The 17,914-nt window shown below is 42.9% G+C and overlaps 2 protein-coding genes and 1 long non-coding RNA gene across 4 annotated transcripts; 2 read left to right on the top strand and 1 right to left on the bottom strand.

Annotated features, from left to right (window-relative positions):
- Window positions 1–2,077: 2,077 nt before the first annotated feature.
- Window positions 2,078–4,550, bottom strand: LOC118158417. Its single transcript, XR_004746830.1, has 2 exons — window positions 3,400–4,550; window positions 2,078–2,729 (listed from the first exon to the last, which is right to left on the bottom strand). It is a non-coding gene; the product is annotated as an uncharacterized LOC118158417 (long non-coding RNA).
- An 892-nt stretch (window positions 4,551–5,442) lies between these two features.
- On the top strand, window positions 5,443–7,979 carry LOC118158415 (homeobox protein Hox-B6-like). 2 transcript variants are annotated; one of them, XM_035313070.1, is made up of 2 exons: window positions 5,443–5,968; window positions 7,443–7,979. In XM_035313070.1, the coding sequence occupies exons 1-2, from the start codon at window positions 5,560–5,562 to the stop codon at window positions 7,700–7,702; spliced, it is 669 nt and encodes a 222-aa protein (XP_035168961.1). In that variant the 5' UTR covers window positions 5,443–5,559; the 3' UTR covers window positions 7,703–7,979. The 2 variants fall into 2 exon arrangements, with proteins under 2 accessions (XP_035168961.1, XP_035168960.1); XM_035313069.1 differs by having other exon boundaries at window positions 7,434–7,979.
- Window positions 7,980–9,602: 1,623 nt separating this feature from the next.
- LOC118158414 (homeobox protein Hox-B5-like) lies at window positions 9,603–12,399 on the top strand. The gene is made up of 2 exons (XM_035313068.1): window positions 9,603–11,132; window positions 12,070–12,399. The coding sequence occupies exons 1-2, from the start codon at window positions 10,586–10,588 to the stop codon at window positions 12,315–12,317; spliced, it is 795 nt and encodes a 264-aa protein (XP_035168959.1). The 5' UTR covers window positions 9,603–10,585; the 3' UTR covers window positions 12,318–12,399.
- Window positions 12,400–17,914: the final 5,515 nt, after the last annotated feature.

Raw genomic sequence — 17,914 nt, 5'->3', positions numbered from 1 at the left:
TTTTATTTTATTTTATTTTATTTTATTTTATTTTATTTTATTTTATTTTATTTTATTTTATTTTATTCAATTCCGAATTAAAAAAAATAAAAAATAAAAAATAAATAGAAACCTTGCTCCAAAACGCTTTTATGCCGATTCTTCCACATCCTGCGTGGGCAACCACTTGTGGAAACCTTCGTTGCGGGCAAGTCTTTTCAACCTCGTCAGCACGGGTCGGCGTCGGATGGCCGAGAAAACTCCGAGTGCCCCGGGGTGGGGAGCCCACGCTGCTGCCGGCGGGCGCCCCTCCTCGCAGTTTTCCTGCTTGCTAATTTAAGAAAATAAAATTAAATAGAATAAAATGAAGGCAGCCCCCGGCGGCGCCGTTCACCCGATGCCGCCGCCGCGCTGCGGGGCTCGCCCATTCCCCGCTGTCTGCTGCCATCTACCGTCGACGGCGGCGGCCGGCGGCTCCCCGGGGGCTCCCCGCAGCCGGTGCCCCGGCGTGGGCGGCCCTGCCCAGGTCCCCTGTCCCCGGCCGGGTGGCCGGAGCCGACAGCGCCCGGCGGGGCCTGACTCCGCGCTACTCGGGAAAGGAAGCGGCTCTCGAATGCGTTTCCACCCTTGAGGCTTGGTGCCCTGCTGGGAATTGCAAATGGGAGATGTGCTTTTAGCTGTTTGCATAGTCTTAAAGTGTCTGAATATGCGTACGTGGGATGCGCTTGCACATATACGGGCACTGACATACGGACAATGTACACCCCGTACGAGTGCTGTGTGTGTGCAACTGTGTGTCTGTTCCTTGCCATATATACATGCATATACATCCAAAGGCTATCTATCTCTCTATCTCTCTATTTATCTATCTACACACACAATGAAGATGAAAGATAGCCGGTTGTTTGCTGAGCGTGAACAAAAGCGGAGATCTTGTAAAATGAAACACGGTAATGACGTATGAGGCAAAGGCAAGGCTGGGGATACCAGCTAATCATAAGAGGCAGAGGAGCTTTTATTTATTTATTGCTTCGAGTGGTTATTTCAGTGGGGTCTGGAAAATATATGTCAAGTCGTGTACACAAAATTGAGGTGGTTGCTGGGGAAGGAACAGAGAGTAAAGGCAGACGACGAATCAGTTTTAAGTTACTCTGAGCTTTGAAGGGACAATGTGTGGATGTTATTTTAAAATGTTTCTCCCTCCCTCCCTCCCTCCCTCCCTCCCTCTCTCTCTCCCTCCCTTCCTCCCTCCCTCCCTCCCTCCCTTCCTCCCTCCCTCCCTCTCGTTTTCTCCTTCTACTACACAGTTTCCTGGCAACTGTTTACGTCTAGGCTAGTGACACTTTCTCTAAGAAAGTGAGATGCTGAGTGATTACATATATATAGGCGGGGGAGGACATGGGGGGGGGGGGAAAGGGGGGGGGGACACGGGGGGGGACACGACGACGACGACACTTTCCTTTGACTAACAACATCCATGATTAACATGTTCCATGTTGTAATTCCCAACACCTCGCAGCATTCGCCTTCCACATTTTATGATACGTATCGGCTTCTCCTTACCTTCTCCAACGTATCCAATCCAATCTACTAGTAGCCCCCTTCCCCCGGTCTTAAGGTTTTCTTTTGCCGAAATAGTTCAGTATGACTGCATTTTGACTACCTCAATCTCCTTACCCCCCGCTCTCCCTCCTCCACCCTCCCCTTTTTGTTAATAATTAGCTGCACTCTTTAATGGAACAATGGTAGATTATTATTACTTCTTTTCAAAGATCTCATTAAGAAGGTTATTATGCACTGCACGGGAAGTCAGGTAAATTAAACTTAAATTGCTGGAAATTAAGTTTCAGATGGTTATGTGCAGAGAAAGTATTTTTTTTTTTTCTACACCTTCAGGGGTCATTGTTTTAAACACGCCAGCACTGCAGCGCAGGTTGTTTCTTTCCCCAGTGTGATTTTTACTTTGCATGAGCATTACAGGGGAGGCTTCTCCGCTGCCAATTCCATGTCTGACTCCGGAAAAAAGTTTTTTTTTTTTTTTTTTTTTTTTTTTAAATTATTATTATTAGTTTATTTCTTTTATTCCCCAAGTGTTTTCGTGGTATTTGCTTGACTTTATGGCTGCACTAAGTCCCTCGGTAGGGAAACCCCCGCTGTGTTCTCACTTCAGAAGGATCGGTAATTCCAGTTCCACATGAAAAAGAGTTTCATTTTTTATTGGAACCAACCGCACTGAACTTTCTAACAAGTTCTTAGCCGATTTAGCTTTCGCACAATAAATGCTCTGTTCTGTTTGCATTTCGAAATATTTCGGTGTTGTTTTAATCCCCTCATCTATCTGCCTTTCTCTACTTTGTGGAGTAGGCATTTGCTGGGCAGAAAAGCAAAGGAACAAAAAGAGAGACCTTCCTGGGCAGATAGCTGTGATTGTACATACTGTAAATACGTCTCTTTATCTTTATTTATACCCCGCCAGTTGAGTGATGTCAGTCAGGAGAGGAAAGACGGGTTCCCAGCGCAGAATGAAATACGTTATACCACCTTCTGGCGTCTCTTGCAACTTCCCCGGTTTATTGCTCCTTCTTAGCAAACCCTGTGTCTCTTTTTGAGGAGATGAGGCCAAAGACTGAATAAAGATATGCCAATGAGTACAGTCAAAGACAAATCTAACTTAAGGGCTGCTGTATAAGCTTGCTTCTGCATCCGTTATTCTTTGCTCTGTGTCTCCATCCCTCCTGGCTTGTCTGGCGCTAGAGTCGTCCAAAGAAAATATCGCAAAATCGGTCTCAGATTTACACTGGGACTTTGGCGGAGGAGACAGGAGATTGTCTAAGTAGCTATAATAGTAACTCAACATTTATTTATTTATTTATATTGGTAAAGCTATTTAGATGGGAAGATAAACCACCTCCGTGCTTAATGTACAGTTCTCTGAGATTTAGTGAGGTTTAAGACCTCTGCTAGAATTTTCATGTATTATATGTGGCAAAGCAATTAGACCGGGTTCTGACGCTTCAAAATGCACTACGACACGTATTTTTTTCAGGTTGGAAATAAAGTTTTCTTAATTTTTTTCTTTTCTGTTTTTCTTTTTCTCCCACAAATAACTATCTGCAGTGTCAAGAGAAGCTTCACCCTTCTTCTAAGAAACGGAATGTATTAATGTTACCTATAGCGTTTCTAAAATGTCAGCAATTAGTAAGCGGGCATATTAAATTCATTTTATTTTCTTACCTAATGACGTCAGTCAATCCAAGTCTGTTTTAGTCATAAATGTGCTAAAACGAGTAGTATTTTATTGCGGTAAAACATGGGGAGGGGATGGGGCGGTGTCAAACTATTTTGAGGGATTGACTTGCAGAGAAGTAATTAGATCTGATAGAAAATATTATAGCAAGCATTTTCAGCAGATGTAGTCACGCGTTGAATTATCAGGACATGAATTTCTTAGCCAAAAATGTGCAAGCAGAGCTGATCATGCCAGATAATCGCTGTTTTTGTAGTGCTACCAATATTGTGTAATTCTCATATCAAATGTATGAGCTGTACGGCTCCAGCAAAGGAGTTAACTTCCATCTCTCATCCGATCTTTTTTTTTTTTTTTTTTTTTTTTTTTTTTTCCTTGCATACCAATAAAGTAGATCTACGTAAGTTTGGGTCCACTCCATACACAAAAGGAAACTCTGCAAGAACAAATATAAGAGATATCAGTCAAAGAGGGGGTGGAGGATGGAAAACTACTTCCTTTGCATGTTATTTCCTTGAATTATAAGGATTACGTTTCAGTCGAAATGTTCATTGCAGCCGTGGCATGAAACAATCTTGGCTGTGCTTATGTAAATATGATGTTTAAAATAAATTAGCTCGTAATAAGATACGAATTTCGTAGATACTTAAAGCTCTGTCAGAGAGCCGCATTGGCAGCTTTACAGTGAGCATGTAATATATGTAATTCTAGATTTGTAGCGCACACGGCCACAGATTCAAGTTCAGGGGAGTGCATATTATAAGGCGTGCCATTTCACTACATATAACAACCGACAGACAGATGGCTATAAATTCGGACAGGAAACAAATCCTTTATATAACGTCAATGATCAGTAACATTCCTGGTTTTCATTCTTACTTTTTTTTTTTTTTTTTTTTTTTTTTTTTTTCCCTGTAAGATCTTTCTGATTTTTCCCACTTGAAAAAATGGAAGGCACCGAATACAGATCCCACATTACCTTGAGCAAACAGAGGTATGAAGGGGGGATGCACCAGGTAGTGCAGAGTACATCCCTGGCGACGAAATCCAGGAAAATAATAATAATAATAAATTAGTCGAACCCTAGAAGAAAGTATAGCTTGGCAGTATAGGATGGCAGAGAATTGCTTGAGACTTTCGAGCTTATCTCTTTCAAAGTTTTAAGTTTGCAAAAACAAATGTTTTGCAGTGGGGATGGGCTCGAAAGGAGGGATGCAAAAAGGCAGGGTCCCTGCGCACCTCCAAGGCAGCAGACCCACCACACCACGAAATTTCCTCTCGTAACAAATAAATAAATAAAACATATATATAAAAAAATAATTTTAAAAAATTCTCGATGGGTAACAATCAGTAAACTCAGCTTTTGATCGTAACACTTTTTTTTTTTTTTTTTTTTTCCCAAAAAGGTCGGCATATATTTGGTATTAACAAAAAAACGCAAGAGGGCACAATGCGGTACAATACTCCAGAGCAGATCGGGATTTAGCAAGGGATAAAGGAAATACTTCGATTTTCCATTTATCTCCTGAATATGTAGCTTTTGCAGATAAATAAACGAAAAAGATACTATATATGAAAAGCGAATGTTTGTTTTAATCCAGCGCAGCTTTCTTAACTGGGAATGCTTAACAGGGAATGCTAATCTATAGTAATTAGATAAACATGAACCGAAATAAATTGTTAAAATCCATTTATTCTCTTGTAGGAAATCTTAGTCTAACCAGCGGGATCTCCTCCTTGCAAAGTTCACACACACAACTTTTTTCTTTAACTGTAGAAAAGTACCCAGATGTTTTAGGACGAATTGCAGACACTAAGGGTTAAAGTTTTCCGAATCTAAATAAATAACTTTTTTTCCCACTTACACTAGGTATTTGTATACACTATGTGTGTGTGGATGCACCGCTATCCATACACACAGGCTTTCACATTCACACTTCCCCATGCTGAAGTCATGGGGGGAGGGGGGGAGGGGGGTGCATTTATTTATGAAGCTCTGATCGCGCCGGGAACGTTTCTTTCCGCAGATATCATATATTTGGTTAAGGGGGTGCATTTCTGTTGTTTAAAAGGGAGGGAAAAGGGGGTGGATGGTTTGTTCTTGGGGTCCCTGGTGCAATCTCAGCTCCTCATGGGTGCTATTTTGCAACCTCAGGCGCCTGCTATTGGTCAGCCCATGATCAGATGGTTGTATTTCCTTGTGTCCCTCGCTGGCACCACGCCATCTCCCTTCAGCTAAAACCCAATCTCCGATATACTACTAATAGCTAAACCACTTGGACTATAAAACACAACAAATCATAAAGCCGGGAAAGGACGGCAGGCTCCTTCCAATGAGTTCTTATTTTGTCAACTCGACCTTCCCGGTGAGTCTGGCGGCGGGGCAGGAGCCCTTCCTGGGACAGATCCCGTTATATCCCTCGGGCTATGCGGATCCTTTGAGGCACTACCCCACCACCTATGGAGCCACGGGAGTCCAGGAGAAGGGCTATGCCTCCTCTCCCTACTACCAGCAAAGCAACGGAGCCTACAGCCGCAGCTCCGCCTGTGACTATGGGGCTGGCAGTTTTTTCAGGGAGAAGGACCCTGCGTGCGCCCCTTCCAACCTGGACGAGGTGCCCTTCGCCCCCGAGCCGCGCAAGTCGGACTGCGCGCAGAGCAAAACTGTGTTCGGAGAGAGCGAGGAGCAAAAGTGTTCCGCCCCGGTTTACCCCTGGATGCAGCGGATGAACTCTTGCAATAGTGAGTTTACTCTTTTACAGAAATAAATTCATCAATCTCCTCCCCCCTTTCTTATTTGTTACCACCAGAGAGCGAGAGAGCGAGGGAAGCAGGAATAAGGTTCACTTTAGAGCCCAAACTTCCAGCGGGGAAGTTAGGCAATATGAGAGGCTTCAAGTTGCTTCTGACACGCACCAAAACTTCATGCCGCTGAAGTATTTTCTCTTTTCGACCAGTTGCCCCCGCTTCCCCACTAGAAAAACAGCAAAAAAAAAGTTTGCTCCCTTTTTAATCCCCGGTAAAGTTTTTTTGCCCCCCCCCCCCCCCCTTTTTTTTTTTTTTTTTTTTTTTTTTCCACATTCCAGTTTTCGTGTCACGCAGTCACAATGATTTGTCTCTGTCTCCCCTAAACGCACGGAGAGATATCTTTTCTAAATCAGATCTGGATGACTTTACACATGCATGTACCCACACCCTCAAGCAGCTTCCTCTCTCTCTAGATAGCCGACCTGGAGTTAAATAATATAAAAGTGTTTAAATATTTGAAAGGAGAGAGCTACATTTTTAATGAAACTTACACGTAATGAAAAGTCTGCCTGGGGAGAATTTTTTTCTCCAGATGATATACGACTTTTTTAAGTGCTGTTTCCTCAATCAGGAGAAGGGGGAAAAATGAGAGAGAGAGAGAGGGAGAAAGAAAAAAGAAAAAGGAAGGAAGGAAGGAAGGAAGGAAGGAAGGAAGGAAGGAAGGAAGGAAGGAAGGAAGGAAGGAAGGAAGGAAGGAAGAAAGAAAGAAAGAAAGAAAGAAAGAAAGAAAGAAAGGAAGAAAGAAAGAAAGAAAGAAAGAAAGAAAGAAAGAAAGAAAGAAAGAAAGAAAGAAAGAAAGAAAGAAAGAAAGAAAGAAAGAAAGAAAAAATAATTGAGTCTCACCACCCTTATCCCCATGTTTAGATGCTTTTGTTGCCTTTTAAGTTCCGAATTGATGTCCATTAGCGCAGGGACATAAAGCGTTGTATCCTCTTTAATGTCGACTTTGGGCAGATCGATTCACTTCATTATTGCTTAAATGCTCAGATCTATTACAGTTGCCGGTAGGGTGGAAAACAGCGGAGGGGGGTGGGGGTTGGAGAACACCTTGCGATTTTTCATCGCGGAGTGAGATAGATCTCGCCCCGTCTCCCCAGTCCGCTGCAGGCTGGCCGCATCAGCCCCCTCCTCAGCCCGGCCGCCCGCAGCCCTCGCGGGCTCTCCGTGGGCGCGCACCCAGGCCGCCCGGCCGCAGAGGCTCCCGGGGGGGCTTTTTGTTGGCCGAAGCCTGGGGAGGGAGCAGGCTTCCTCTCCTACGCACGCAGGCACGGCGCAGGCGGCACCGTCCCCGCGGGTTGCCCGGGACCTCCACCGCCCCGCTAAACCCCGGGGCTTCCCCCTCCGCTCCCCGCCCCCCTTCTATCTCTTTTTTTTATTATTATTATTATTTTTTTTGCGGGTGTCACAGGTTCCTCCTTCGGGCCCAGCGGCCGCAGAGGCCGCCAGACTTACACCCGCTACCAGACGCTGGAGCTGGAGAAGGAATTTCACTTCAACCGCTACCTGACCCGGCGCCGGCGGATCGAGATCGCCCACTCCCTCTGCCTGACGGAGCGGCAGATCAAAATCTGGTTCCAGAACCGCCGGATGAAGTGGAAAAAAGAGAACAAACTGCTCAACTCCTCGCAGCTGAGCGCGGAGGAGGAGGAGGAGAAAACGGCGGAGTGAAAGTATTATTTAAAAAAAGAGAGAGGGATTGCGTGCGTGTAAGAGCCAAGAGGATGAGGGTGGTGTGGGCTGGCTGCGAGGAAAGGGAAAACGTGCACATTGGTGGGACAAGCCCTCTGCAGCAACGGCAACAGCTAGAAAGTTTGGGCCACCAATGCCATGGACTCGTGTTCCCAGTAAACTGTCGTGTCCAGAAAAAAAAGAAAAAAGAAAAAAAAAAATCAGGCTTCTAGTTGCGTTTTTTTCTTCCTAGACTTCCGTGCGCCCCTACCCCCCCTCCCCCGCCCAAGTAAAATCTTTAAAAAAAAAAAACAAGAAAGGACACAGAAAAAAAGCAAAAGGAAAAAAAAAAAAAAAAAAAAAAAAAAAGGCTCCTACCCATATTTCTACCCTTGGTGTCACTGTTAGTAATATGCTAACTCTTGTATTTAATGGAAGTGCTGCAATATATGTCATTTGGGCTGTTTATTGTCTTAATTTTGTAAAAATGTTTTATGCACGGTTGACATAGGTTTTTTTTTTTTTTTTTTTTTTTTTTTTTTTTTTTTCCTTTTTTAAATTATTTCACCCCCGGGGTTTTGTTATTTTTTTTTCTCTCCCCCTCTCTCGTTTTTTTTTTTTTTTTTTTTTTTTTTTAAGAATAACATCTACTGAAAGAAGGAAAACTACCTAAAGGGATGCAAAAGCAACAACAACAACAAAGTTATATTTTATTAATTTTTGTACGTGTTGTGTTTGAAGTTTGTCTTAGGTATGACCATGGAATTCTCTAATAAAAACAAAGTCTTCGATCTCACGCACACCACACTGTCATTATTATTATCCTTCCACTTTTCAGGGGAACTTGTCATTCTTAAGGAGCACGGAGTTATAAAGAAAGCACTGCTACTCTCTTTATGACACTGTCTTCTAATCTGCAGGGACAAGCAACTCCAAGCAAACGGAAGTTACATTGGAGAGATAAATCTGGTTTTCCCTCTTTTTGTCTAATCTTAAATGGAAGACCTTTCACCAGTATTATTTCCTCGTTGACATTCTGCTGTAGTATCGCTCTTTTTTATTGTTATAGTACAAAGAGTTATGACGAAATGCTCTCCATATACATAATAAATCAAGGAAACAGGCAAAAATATGTTGTCATTTATCTACCAAAGATACCTAACATTTGCCTAGCATCTTTCAAACATCTGGTCCCTTACTTCATATCCCCAAATCAAAGTGAAATGTATTGCAAAATACTCCAGATTTCAAGGGATTTTTTCCTATGAAACGTATAACTTCTCGGCTACAGGAATATAGCATTCACTTATGGGAAACAAGCAAAAGATAAAAAAGAGGAAAATAAAAGAAAATCTAAACTAAATCTACTAGTGGATTCTGATATTCTAACTTTGCTCAGGATGGGGTGGGTGCCAAAAGGGAACCTTGTACATGTAAATAGCAAACTCTTGTTGGGTTTTGTAATTAAACAAAAGGAAGTGCTTTTTCTGCTGGGGATTTAGGACTGGAAGCAAGCAACCAGACCAGCCTAATGTGGATACGATTTTTTGAAGCTTCACGGGGCAGGAAAGCTATGAAACAGTACCTCCTTACCTCTATTCCTTTTCCCCATTGCTCACCAAAATACCTATATATGAACGCATTCCCCCATGCCACGAGCTGGTTTAATGTCAGTCACTTTTAAAATCAATTCATGCAGAAGCTTCACAGCTGTAGGACATTTACTATTATTGCCACGCTTTTCATTGCCCGTAATTATTATAATTATATGTCACTTTCAATATGGCGCATAATTTCCAATGAGTTGCAGACAAGCATATGAAATTCCTGAACTGCCTTGGAAAAAATGGAGAGAGGAAACGAGAAGAAAAAGTAATGCTTAACAATGCACAGACCTTTCACAACGTTTTTACCAATTTCAGAGTGCTTTTGCTCCCCAATATCCCTTGCATGTTAGCAAATGGAAAGGAACAGCACCGTAACACAATGCTGTGGTTAAAGAGGACGTGAAACGCTTGGGAACAAGATTGTCCTAAAAGCAACGTTGTCAACCATTTCCACCGGCTGGACCTTCCTTCCTCTGCCCCTTTTTCCTCATTTTCCCCGTTTTTCTCGCTCCCCAGTTACGGTGCGACTGCATCGCTCGTAGCACGCTCAGAGTGCCAGGAAGCTCGACTTCTCCCGGAGCCGTGATGAAACCTTCGGAAATAAACGCGCAGCCGCGCTCCCCCGTAGCATCTTCGCATTGCCCCCCTTCAAATATCAAAGGAGAAGACTGCCTGGCCCAAAAGCGATTTAACACCTCATCCCTCGCTACCTCTAAAACTTCCGCAGTGCTGTTACAAGGGAAGAAATAATGGTTTAATAAAGAGAATGAGCGGGGCAAGAAGAGCCACATGGAGAGTGCGGGTGCGCTCGCCGGGGCAGGATCGACCCTGCTGCTGCGCAGATTTTTGAAGAGGCAAAAAGCGGGGCTGGGGGACCTCCAGCGAGGGCCGGGGCCGGGGCGGGCCGGCCCCCCCCCTGCGCCGCCCCCACGCGGCCGGCAGGTGGCGCGCTCCGCCAAGGTGGGGCGAGCGCGGCGCCGGCGCGCCCGGGGACTCGGGGAGCCGCGCACCGACTTGGGCCTAACGACTCCGCGATCGTCATTATTTGTAACCATAGAGCATGAATTACCTCTTGAGGTCATCAGTGAGAATTTACGACTGGTCAACAAAAGCACGTGATTCCCAAACGCACCCCCACCCTCCCCCCATATTTGGCCGCATACATAGCAAAAACGAAGTACAGTGCATTGCTATAATTCATTAATACATCATAAATCGTCAAGCACAGGGTTATAACGACCACGAGCCACAAATCAAGCCCTCCAAAATAACCCAAATGAGCTCTTACTTTGTAAACTCGTTCTCAGGGCGCTACCCAAATGGCCCCGACTATCAGTTACTAAATTATGGGACCAGCAGTTCCATGAACGGTTCTTACAGAGATTCAAGCACCATGCATTCCAGCTCTTATGGCTACAACTACAATGGGATGGACCTTAGCATCAACCGCTCAGCCTCTTCTAGTCACTTTGGGGCTGTGGGGGAGAGCTCCCGCGGTTTCCCTTCTCCAGCTCAGGAGAGCAGGTTTAGACAGGCGTCTAGCTGCTCCTTATCTTCTCCCGACTCCCTTCCCTGCTCCAACAGCGAGAGCCATGGAGGCAAGCCCGCCCCGTCCCCCTCCGACCAAGCTACTTCTGCCAGCACCAACACAAATTTCACAGAACTAGACGAGACCAGCGCGTCCTCGGGAGCCGACGAGGGCACTCCAATAAGCAGCAGCATCCCCCGAGCGCAGGCAGAGCCCATCGCAACCTCCACCGCAGCAACAGAAGGGCAGGCACCTCAGATATTCCCTTGGATGAGGAAACTTCACATTAGCCATGGTACAGCTACTTCTTTTTCGGTCGTTGTCGTTGTCGTTGTTTATTTTCTCACACCCCACTTTCTCCCCCCCCCCCCCCTTTCCTTTTCCCCCCCACTCCCTATTTTCTCTCCTTCCCTTTATTCGGTGGAGACGCTTTGATCAGAAACACAGCTATTCATGGCTTTTTGCATTTCTTGTTCTGATCACGGCTTTAAAGCTGGCTCTGGCGCCTGAAGGGGGGAGATTTTATTTTAGTTTCGTTATTTTTGCCGCAAAATGTGCGCTTATTTCAAGCTAGTAGCTATATGTGTATGGTGGGAGAAGGTAATACAAAAATTGAGGGAAGGGGGTGTTCCTTGGGGGACAGAAGAGAGGAAAGAATTGACCATTAAAATGGCATTATATGCACAGATGGGTCTCTCAGTCCTTTCCTTCTCTGATTTTGCTGGGTGTATTCTTGACAATCTGCTCCTGACAAAACCAAAATTGTGGTGAAATACACAGCACGGGGAACAGCGAGGACCATCAACACCACGACCCCCTTTATTTTTTTTTTTCTCCCGGAGAAAAGAAAGCAGTATTAAACCAGATGACCCAGCAACCAGGCACAAAAACACCCAGGCACAAAAACACCCAGGCGAAAAAGGGCGATTTCAAAATCTCGGTTCTTCAGTTAAATTATGAAAATTGAGTTGCGGATGTCAGTTCTGGAGGGACCAAAGGTGTTTTTTTTTTTTTTTTTTTTTTTTTTTACATGTGCCTGGGGGTGTGCGGGAAAGAGAGGGAGACCGGGGGGGAGGGGGGAGAGGCTGTTATTTTGGGAAAGAGCAGCGTTCCTAATTGCCCAAAGACGGTGAATATTTTGCCTCGGTACTAAAAAATAACCTTAATAGTAAAAATTCTATCAGAAAGACTTGAAACAGAAATCAAAACCCCTTGTTGTCCGTGTTATTCAGACATGACTGGACCAGACGGTAAGAGGGCAAGGACAGCGTACACTCGCTACCAGACCCTGGAGTTGGAAAAGGAATTCCACTTCAATAGATATCTCACCCGCAGGAGGAGAATAGAGATCGCTCACGCTCTCTGCCTCTCCGAGAGGCAGATCAAAATCTGGTTCCAGAACAGGAGGATGAAATGGAAGAAGGATAATAAACTGAAAAGCATGAGCTTAGCCTCTGCGGGCAGCGCCTTTCAGCCATAAATTATAGAGGAAGAATGTCGAGGAAAGAAGAGGAAAGATTAAATAAATACGTAAATAAATAAATAAAGCTCAGCAGGTCTTAGTTTTGGAGTACTGTACAGTGAGGCACCTTCTTTTCAGCATGTTGTTGCTATTCTAAAACAACGCGTATGGTACCGTTATCCCAGGACTGAGTTCATGTCGTGTTTTTTTAATTATTATTTTTAATTAAATTTTATTTCCAGATGCTCCTCATGCTCTTGTTCTTATAAATGTATGTGTCCGTGCTCTCTTGATGCTTTCTGGAAAGCTAGCATGTTTACGTGAGCCCTTTAAATGTTATAACTTATTTATAAATTGATAACAGATACAATAGTTTATTTGTTGCTTTTCCCCTTCCTGAGTTTACTGCTTTTTGGGTGAGTTCTTCTCTGCCTAAGCTAAAATCGGGGGTTCCTGCACTACAGTTGCAGAAAGAAAAATAAAACAAACAAACAATTTTTTTTAAAAAAAAAAGAGGGGGGAAGGGGAAAAAAAAAAAAAAAAAAAAAGAAAAACAAAACAAAAAAAAAATAAAACTCAACTCTTGTAACTTTCTGTCATAAAATTGTCCAGTCTGTGTTTTAGTTCAAACTTCAGGCCAGGATTTCTAGTCCCAGGCTAATTCTGAGATGTACTCTTAGACGTGGGTAAACTTCATTATTAATATATATATATATAAATGTATAAGATTGGACCAACGATAAAGTGCTCTAATGTTTGTAAATACTAGAAATATTTCTGATGTGACTAATAGACAGTTTGTAGTGGGCAGAGTGAATGCAACGTTATGTGTAAAAATGGCATCTGTCATGTCTAGCTGCCTGTTAGTACTTTGCCAATAAGCTTTTTGTATTTGTTTGTAGCTTTACTTGAAGTCAAATAAACGTTTCTCCTACTCATAAAGGCTCCCAGTTGCACTTTATACCCAGTCTCTGAGGCTTGCACAAGAAGTCCGCAGTACGTGCTAAAGCAGGGACATGCCTGGCACGGAGCTCAGCCTGCCCGGAGATCCCAGCAGAGCTGCAGCCCTCGCCTCTCCTGGGCAGCTCTCGGGGAGCTCGCAGCCCGGCAGCACGAAATGTTCGCTCACACAGCGCCATAGCATCTCACGGGAAACTTTCCGCGGAAAACATAACTTGTCACATTTCTCAGACGCTGCTTTCCTAAAAACAACACAGACACCTCCACCCCACCCCCGCTACAGCACCATATCAGACAAACTAGTTTAAAGTACTTCAAGTTACAGTAACATGGCATAAATTCTTCCCAAGTATATTTACGTGCATTTCAGGAATTATCAGACATAGATATAGATATACACACACACAAACATTCTAAAAGCGAGTGGTATTTACATCAATATATACGTACACATAAACCTGTGTTCTATGGAATTACGTATCTGTGTGTTTGTATAGATATATTTATTATATATATAATATGTATATATAGAGAGAATATTTCTTGGCTGAACTGTAATCTTTCCTCTACCTCTCGTCCTCGGTTTATTGTGCTTACTGATTTTACATCCTAGTCTCTGGCTCAACACGTAAATAACAGATTACAACTCTGTAACTACTGACACTTACTACCACGAGTCATTTTCGCTGCATATAATTTAACATCATCAAAGATGGCAAATGTTGCAATTTTGCTACCTAGGGAATCTAACAAGGCGCGAGATACTCCAGTTTAAAGTCGTTCTATTTGGCAAAACGCCACTGACATCTCTACAATATAGCTTAGGCTTTTTGTTCGTAGCAAGTAAAGTTGGATCTTAAAACTTACCAAACTTAATCTCCCACTGTTTAGGTACTTCTTAAGTGATTTTGAGAGGAATGTGAAGTGGACTGTCAGATCCCAAACCATTTGCTCGCCTTCCCTTGATTTTTTTTTTTTTTTTTTTTTTTTTTTTTTACCAATAGCAAACTATACCAAAAGTGGGTATGACATTTAGATGTCAAATGGATAGGGTTTTATCTAGAAGTTAGATCGTAAAAATCGCCCAGACCTCAGACAGATACCCCTCACTGGCTCTCAAAAGTCACGTGAGGTCCATAAAGTTAGTTTTATGGTTTTGGGGAGTTGACAATGTACAATATATTTCACATTCTCTAGAATGTTAAGTGACACTTTAACTGCTTGGTTTGGCTTGTAAGGGGCAGCTATGGGTGAGCACTTTTCCAGATGAGATAAACGCTGCAATTGCAGGGAACATGTTTTGCGGGTCCAGTTTTCAGTCCAGAGAGCCAGTAGACTGGAGTCCTGAAAGTAAGTTCTTCTGAAATATTATCTGCTCAAACTATTTTAAAGGGTATATATGGAAAAACGCTGAGTGGGGAGGAAAGAGGGTCTGCCTCTCTTTCCGAGTTTTATTTCTCACTTTTAGAAGGTCCTAATTCTTATCCTCCCGAGAGCTGAAATTGCATTAGATTTCCATCACAGCTTCGAGGCCAGCCAGTAAATTTTGTGGAACTGGGAGAAATAGAAAATATGTAAAGATTTATTGTAATTGCAAGGCGAACTCCATCCTATCTTTGCCGGGGGACATGTGTACTTCAGAAAAAGTTTGTTTTTTTCTCTCGCCAAGTAAAAGGATCTTGCTCGTTTATTGGAGGTGATTTGGTATGTTTTATAATACTCGCCAGTAGACACAAATCTGGTCTATGCTTTTGCATTTCAATTAGATGTATTATGTCTGCACTCTTCAGGTTGTTAACACATTTTGATTTTAATTCTTTTAATCTGCTTGCCAAGGAAATTTGGGCACTTCTTTTTGCTTTCGGCCTGTGTCGAGACCGGTTATTACCCCCTTCCACCCGAGTTTTTCTTTTTCTTCTTCTTTTTTTTTTTCCCTTTTTTTTTTTTTTTCCCAATAATATGAGCACATATTTCCGTAGTTCGTTTCTGCCATATGGAGACACTGAATGACCGCTGTTATGTCTCCAGTCTGTCTCGAAGTGCTACTAAAAAATAATCAGAGAGGCTGCATTTTGCATACGGATCCTCCCTATATGTCACAGACTTGCTTCTCTCTCTGCAAGTGACATCGTTCTGGAAAAGGCAGGCAGCAAACTTTTTTCTTTTTTGGAAAAACAAACAAGTTAGCGGGGAAGGACAGAAGAGCAGAGCCAGTCATGGCTCTGAGCTTAGGTAAAAAAGGCAAAGGGTTGTGATGGGCTCTGGTTCCCCCTGCTACATAGGTAGAGGCGCTCAGGTGGTCCTTGCTCTTGCCCGCGGCTCCGGCCAGAGGCCAGAGCTCCGCAGCCGTGTAGAGGGAGCAAAGTAGAGCAAAAACCTGGAGGGGTTTCTTTTTGAAACCCAAAACACCACAACTGCAGAAGAGGTGAGGGACAACACCTGAACCAACTCACATCTATCCCCCTCCTCGTTACTTAAAAAAAAAAAAAAAAAAAAAAAAAAAAAAAAAAAAAAGTTCAAAGCAGGGATACAGAGGCCGGGGGGGGTTTTAGAATTTGGAGCATTCACAGCCTTTTTTTTTTTTTTTTTTTCCTCTTTAGTGGGGATTTTTACGGTAAGACAACATTTGGTGGACACATGTCCGTCTCTTTTACACAAAGCAGAATGTCCCCCTTTCGCACACTTTCGAGATTGCTTTTCCTTCCTCGGGCTGTTTTTCCTGTCCTGCTCCATGTGTCTCCTATATCTTTGCTATCATCATTTGAACTTCTGGCTTTTTCCTGGCCAGTTAGAGGGTGGGCAGCACAATCCTGAGTGAGTCTGCCTGAAAACATATAAACTTAAATGCAAAAGCTGGAAATTCAAAGAAGGGAAGCAGGAAGCAGAAAACCTTTCCTATTCAGCAGTCTGGGGTTTATTCTGAACTGCCTCTCCTTAATGTCTGTGTAAGCTGGATGCCTCCTTTTCAGTTGATAATAAATATATTTTATGAGATCCTAGCGGCATTCCAGTGAATGGTCTTTAAATGTGAATTTAGCCACACAGACATGACAGGCTACAAACATTATGTCTACATGGTGTTAGAAACGTTTGGAAGAAAAGGTTTATTGTGGTAAGTGTGTTATTGTTTGGGGAATAGACCAAGTGGTGGGCCTGGTAATTCTTAAACCTTCTGATCCGTACTGGTAACTAGAAATAATTTTGACTAGTTCATATGATAACTAGTGATTTTGGCAGGGAAAGTGACATACCTCCTCCCCTTAATATATATCTGAAAACATAACCATATGTTCAATGCACACATACTCACAAACACTGTGTTTCCAAAAGTCATCCATCTATGTATCCATATAACTGTCCATCCATCCACATCTCCCTTATGCATCATATGCATTGAAGTCCAATGCCCACATCCCCACTTAAAGAATTTGTCTCTTATATAGTTGCAAGCAAACTTTCCTTCCAAATCCAGTCCAGATGACACTATGAACAATGTTTTTCTCTCAAGTATCACCATTTCTAATCACCTGGTGTATATAACATGCTATTGAAAGGGAAAAAAAAAAAAAAAAAAAAAAAAACAGACCAAGATAGCCAGTCCAGAGGGAATTTGAGCCAGACCAAAGGGAATTTGAAATGCAGTTTAGCTACAGGACATTGCAGCAAGGAGGAGATGCCTGTATGAGTCACAACATGTAATGCCAACAGCAATCCTATGCTACCCCCTTCATTTTAGCTGCCTGAACACAGGGATGGTACCAGGCCTACGTTGCACTACGTTGCAGCAAAAGACTTGGATTTTATTGCTAGCATAGAGATATCACCCTCCTTCCCATTACTCACATGAAACCTTGACCTCACTGTTCATGAGCTCTGCTTTCTACCTGCATCATGTAGCACAGTTTTCTTTCTTTCTTTCTTTCTTTCTTTTTTTTTTTTTTTTTTTTTTTTTACAAGATGGGGTCTTTGTGTGTGTATATCTGTTAAACTCCAACTTCCTGTAAGGCATGGGGAAGTATAACTGGCTACCATTTTACAGCCTGGAAGGAATTACAGACTTAGCACACGCTTCCCCCCCATCTTTTAAAGAAAAAAAAAAAAAAAAAAAAAATCTCCCTGTTGCTGGTGAAAAGGAAGTGTAAGGAAGATAAACAGGAAAAAGGAGCTCTGACCGTGCAGGTAGGCGGAGATTTTCCTTTGTATCGTTTCTCTCACATTAATGGCATACATCAGACATTGGACAATTACTTCTTCTGTATCTGTAGAAGAAAGAATAAATAAAAAATGCCTTAATACAGGGTATATAACTATGGAGGATATCTTGGAAAAGGCTACTGCTTAGGAAATAAAATAGACTTTCTTTTTAAAAACCTGCAGTTGTGCAGATCTTCCTATGATTACTCTGTGTGCTTATTAGGAAAACCTCTAATTTACCAACATTCCAAAACTGAGTCCGATGGTGGCCTGGGTAGATTGGGTCTGTTGGCATCAAATGTCCAAAGTCCTCCAAAGCCTTGAAGAGCTTCCTCGTCAGCTCACCTGTGCCACAGCAGCTTGGGAGTGTCTGGCTTATTAAAAATTGATACAACCATGTTTACATTTTCCTCTTTTCTTTTCTTTTCTTTTCTTTTCTTTTCTTTTCTTTTCTTTTCTTT

This window comes from Oxyura jamaicensis (assembly GCF_011077185.1).
Source record: "Oxyura jamaicensis isolate SHBP4307 breed ruddy duck chromosome 27 unlocalized genomic scaffold, BPBGC_Ojam_1.0 oxy27_random_OJ101772, whole genome shotgun sequence".
NCBI classification, from domain to species: domain Eukaryota; kingdom Metazoa; phylum Chordata; class Aves; order Anseriformes; family Anatidae; genus Oxyura; species Oxyura jamaicensis.
Note: the sequence above shows the minus strand (reverse complement) of the source record. Positions and strands in the feature narration are given on the sequence as shown.

What these genes read in the sequence shown, in the direction of transcription:
- LOC118158415 (XM_035313069.1), top strand. Translation starts at nt 5,560, where the DNA reads ATGAGTTCTTATTTTGTCAACTCGACCTTCCCGGTGAGTCTGGCGGCG. An exon ending in GCGGATGAACTCTTGCAATA is followed by an intron (nt 5,969 to 7,433) that starts GTGAGTTTACTC and finishes TTTTTTTTGCGG; the next exon opens with GTGTCACAGGTTCCTCCTTC.
- LOC118158414 (XM_035313068.1), top strand. Translation starts at nt 10,586, where the DNA reads ATGAGCTCTTACTTTGTAAACTCGTTCTCAGGGCGCTACCCAAATGGC. An exon ending in GAAACTTCACATTAGCCATG is followed by an intron (nt 11,133 to 12,069) that starts GTACAGCTACTT and finishes CGTGTTATTCAG; the next exon opens with ACATGACTGGACCAGACGGT.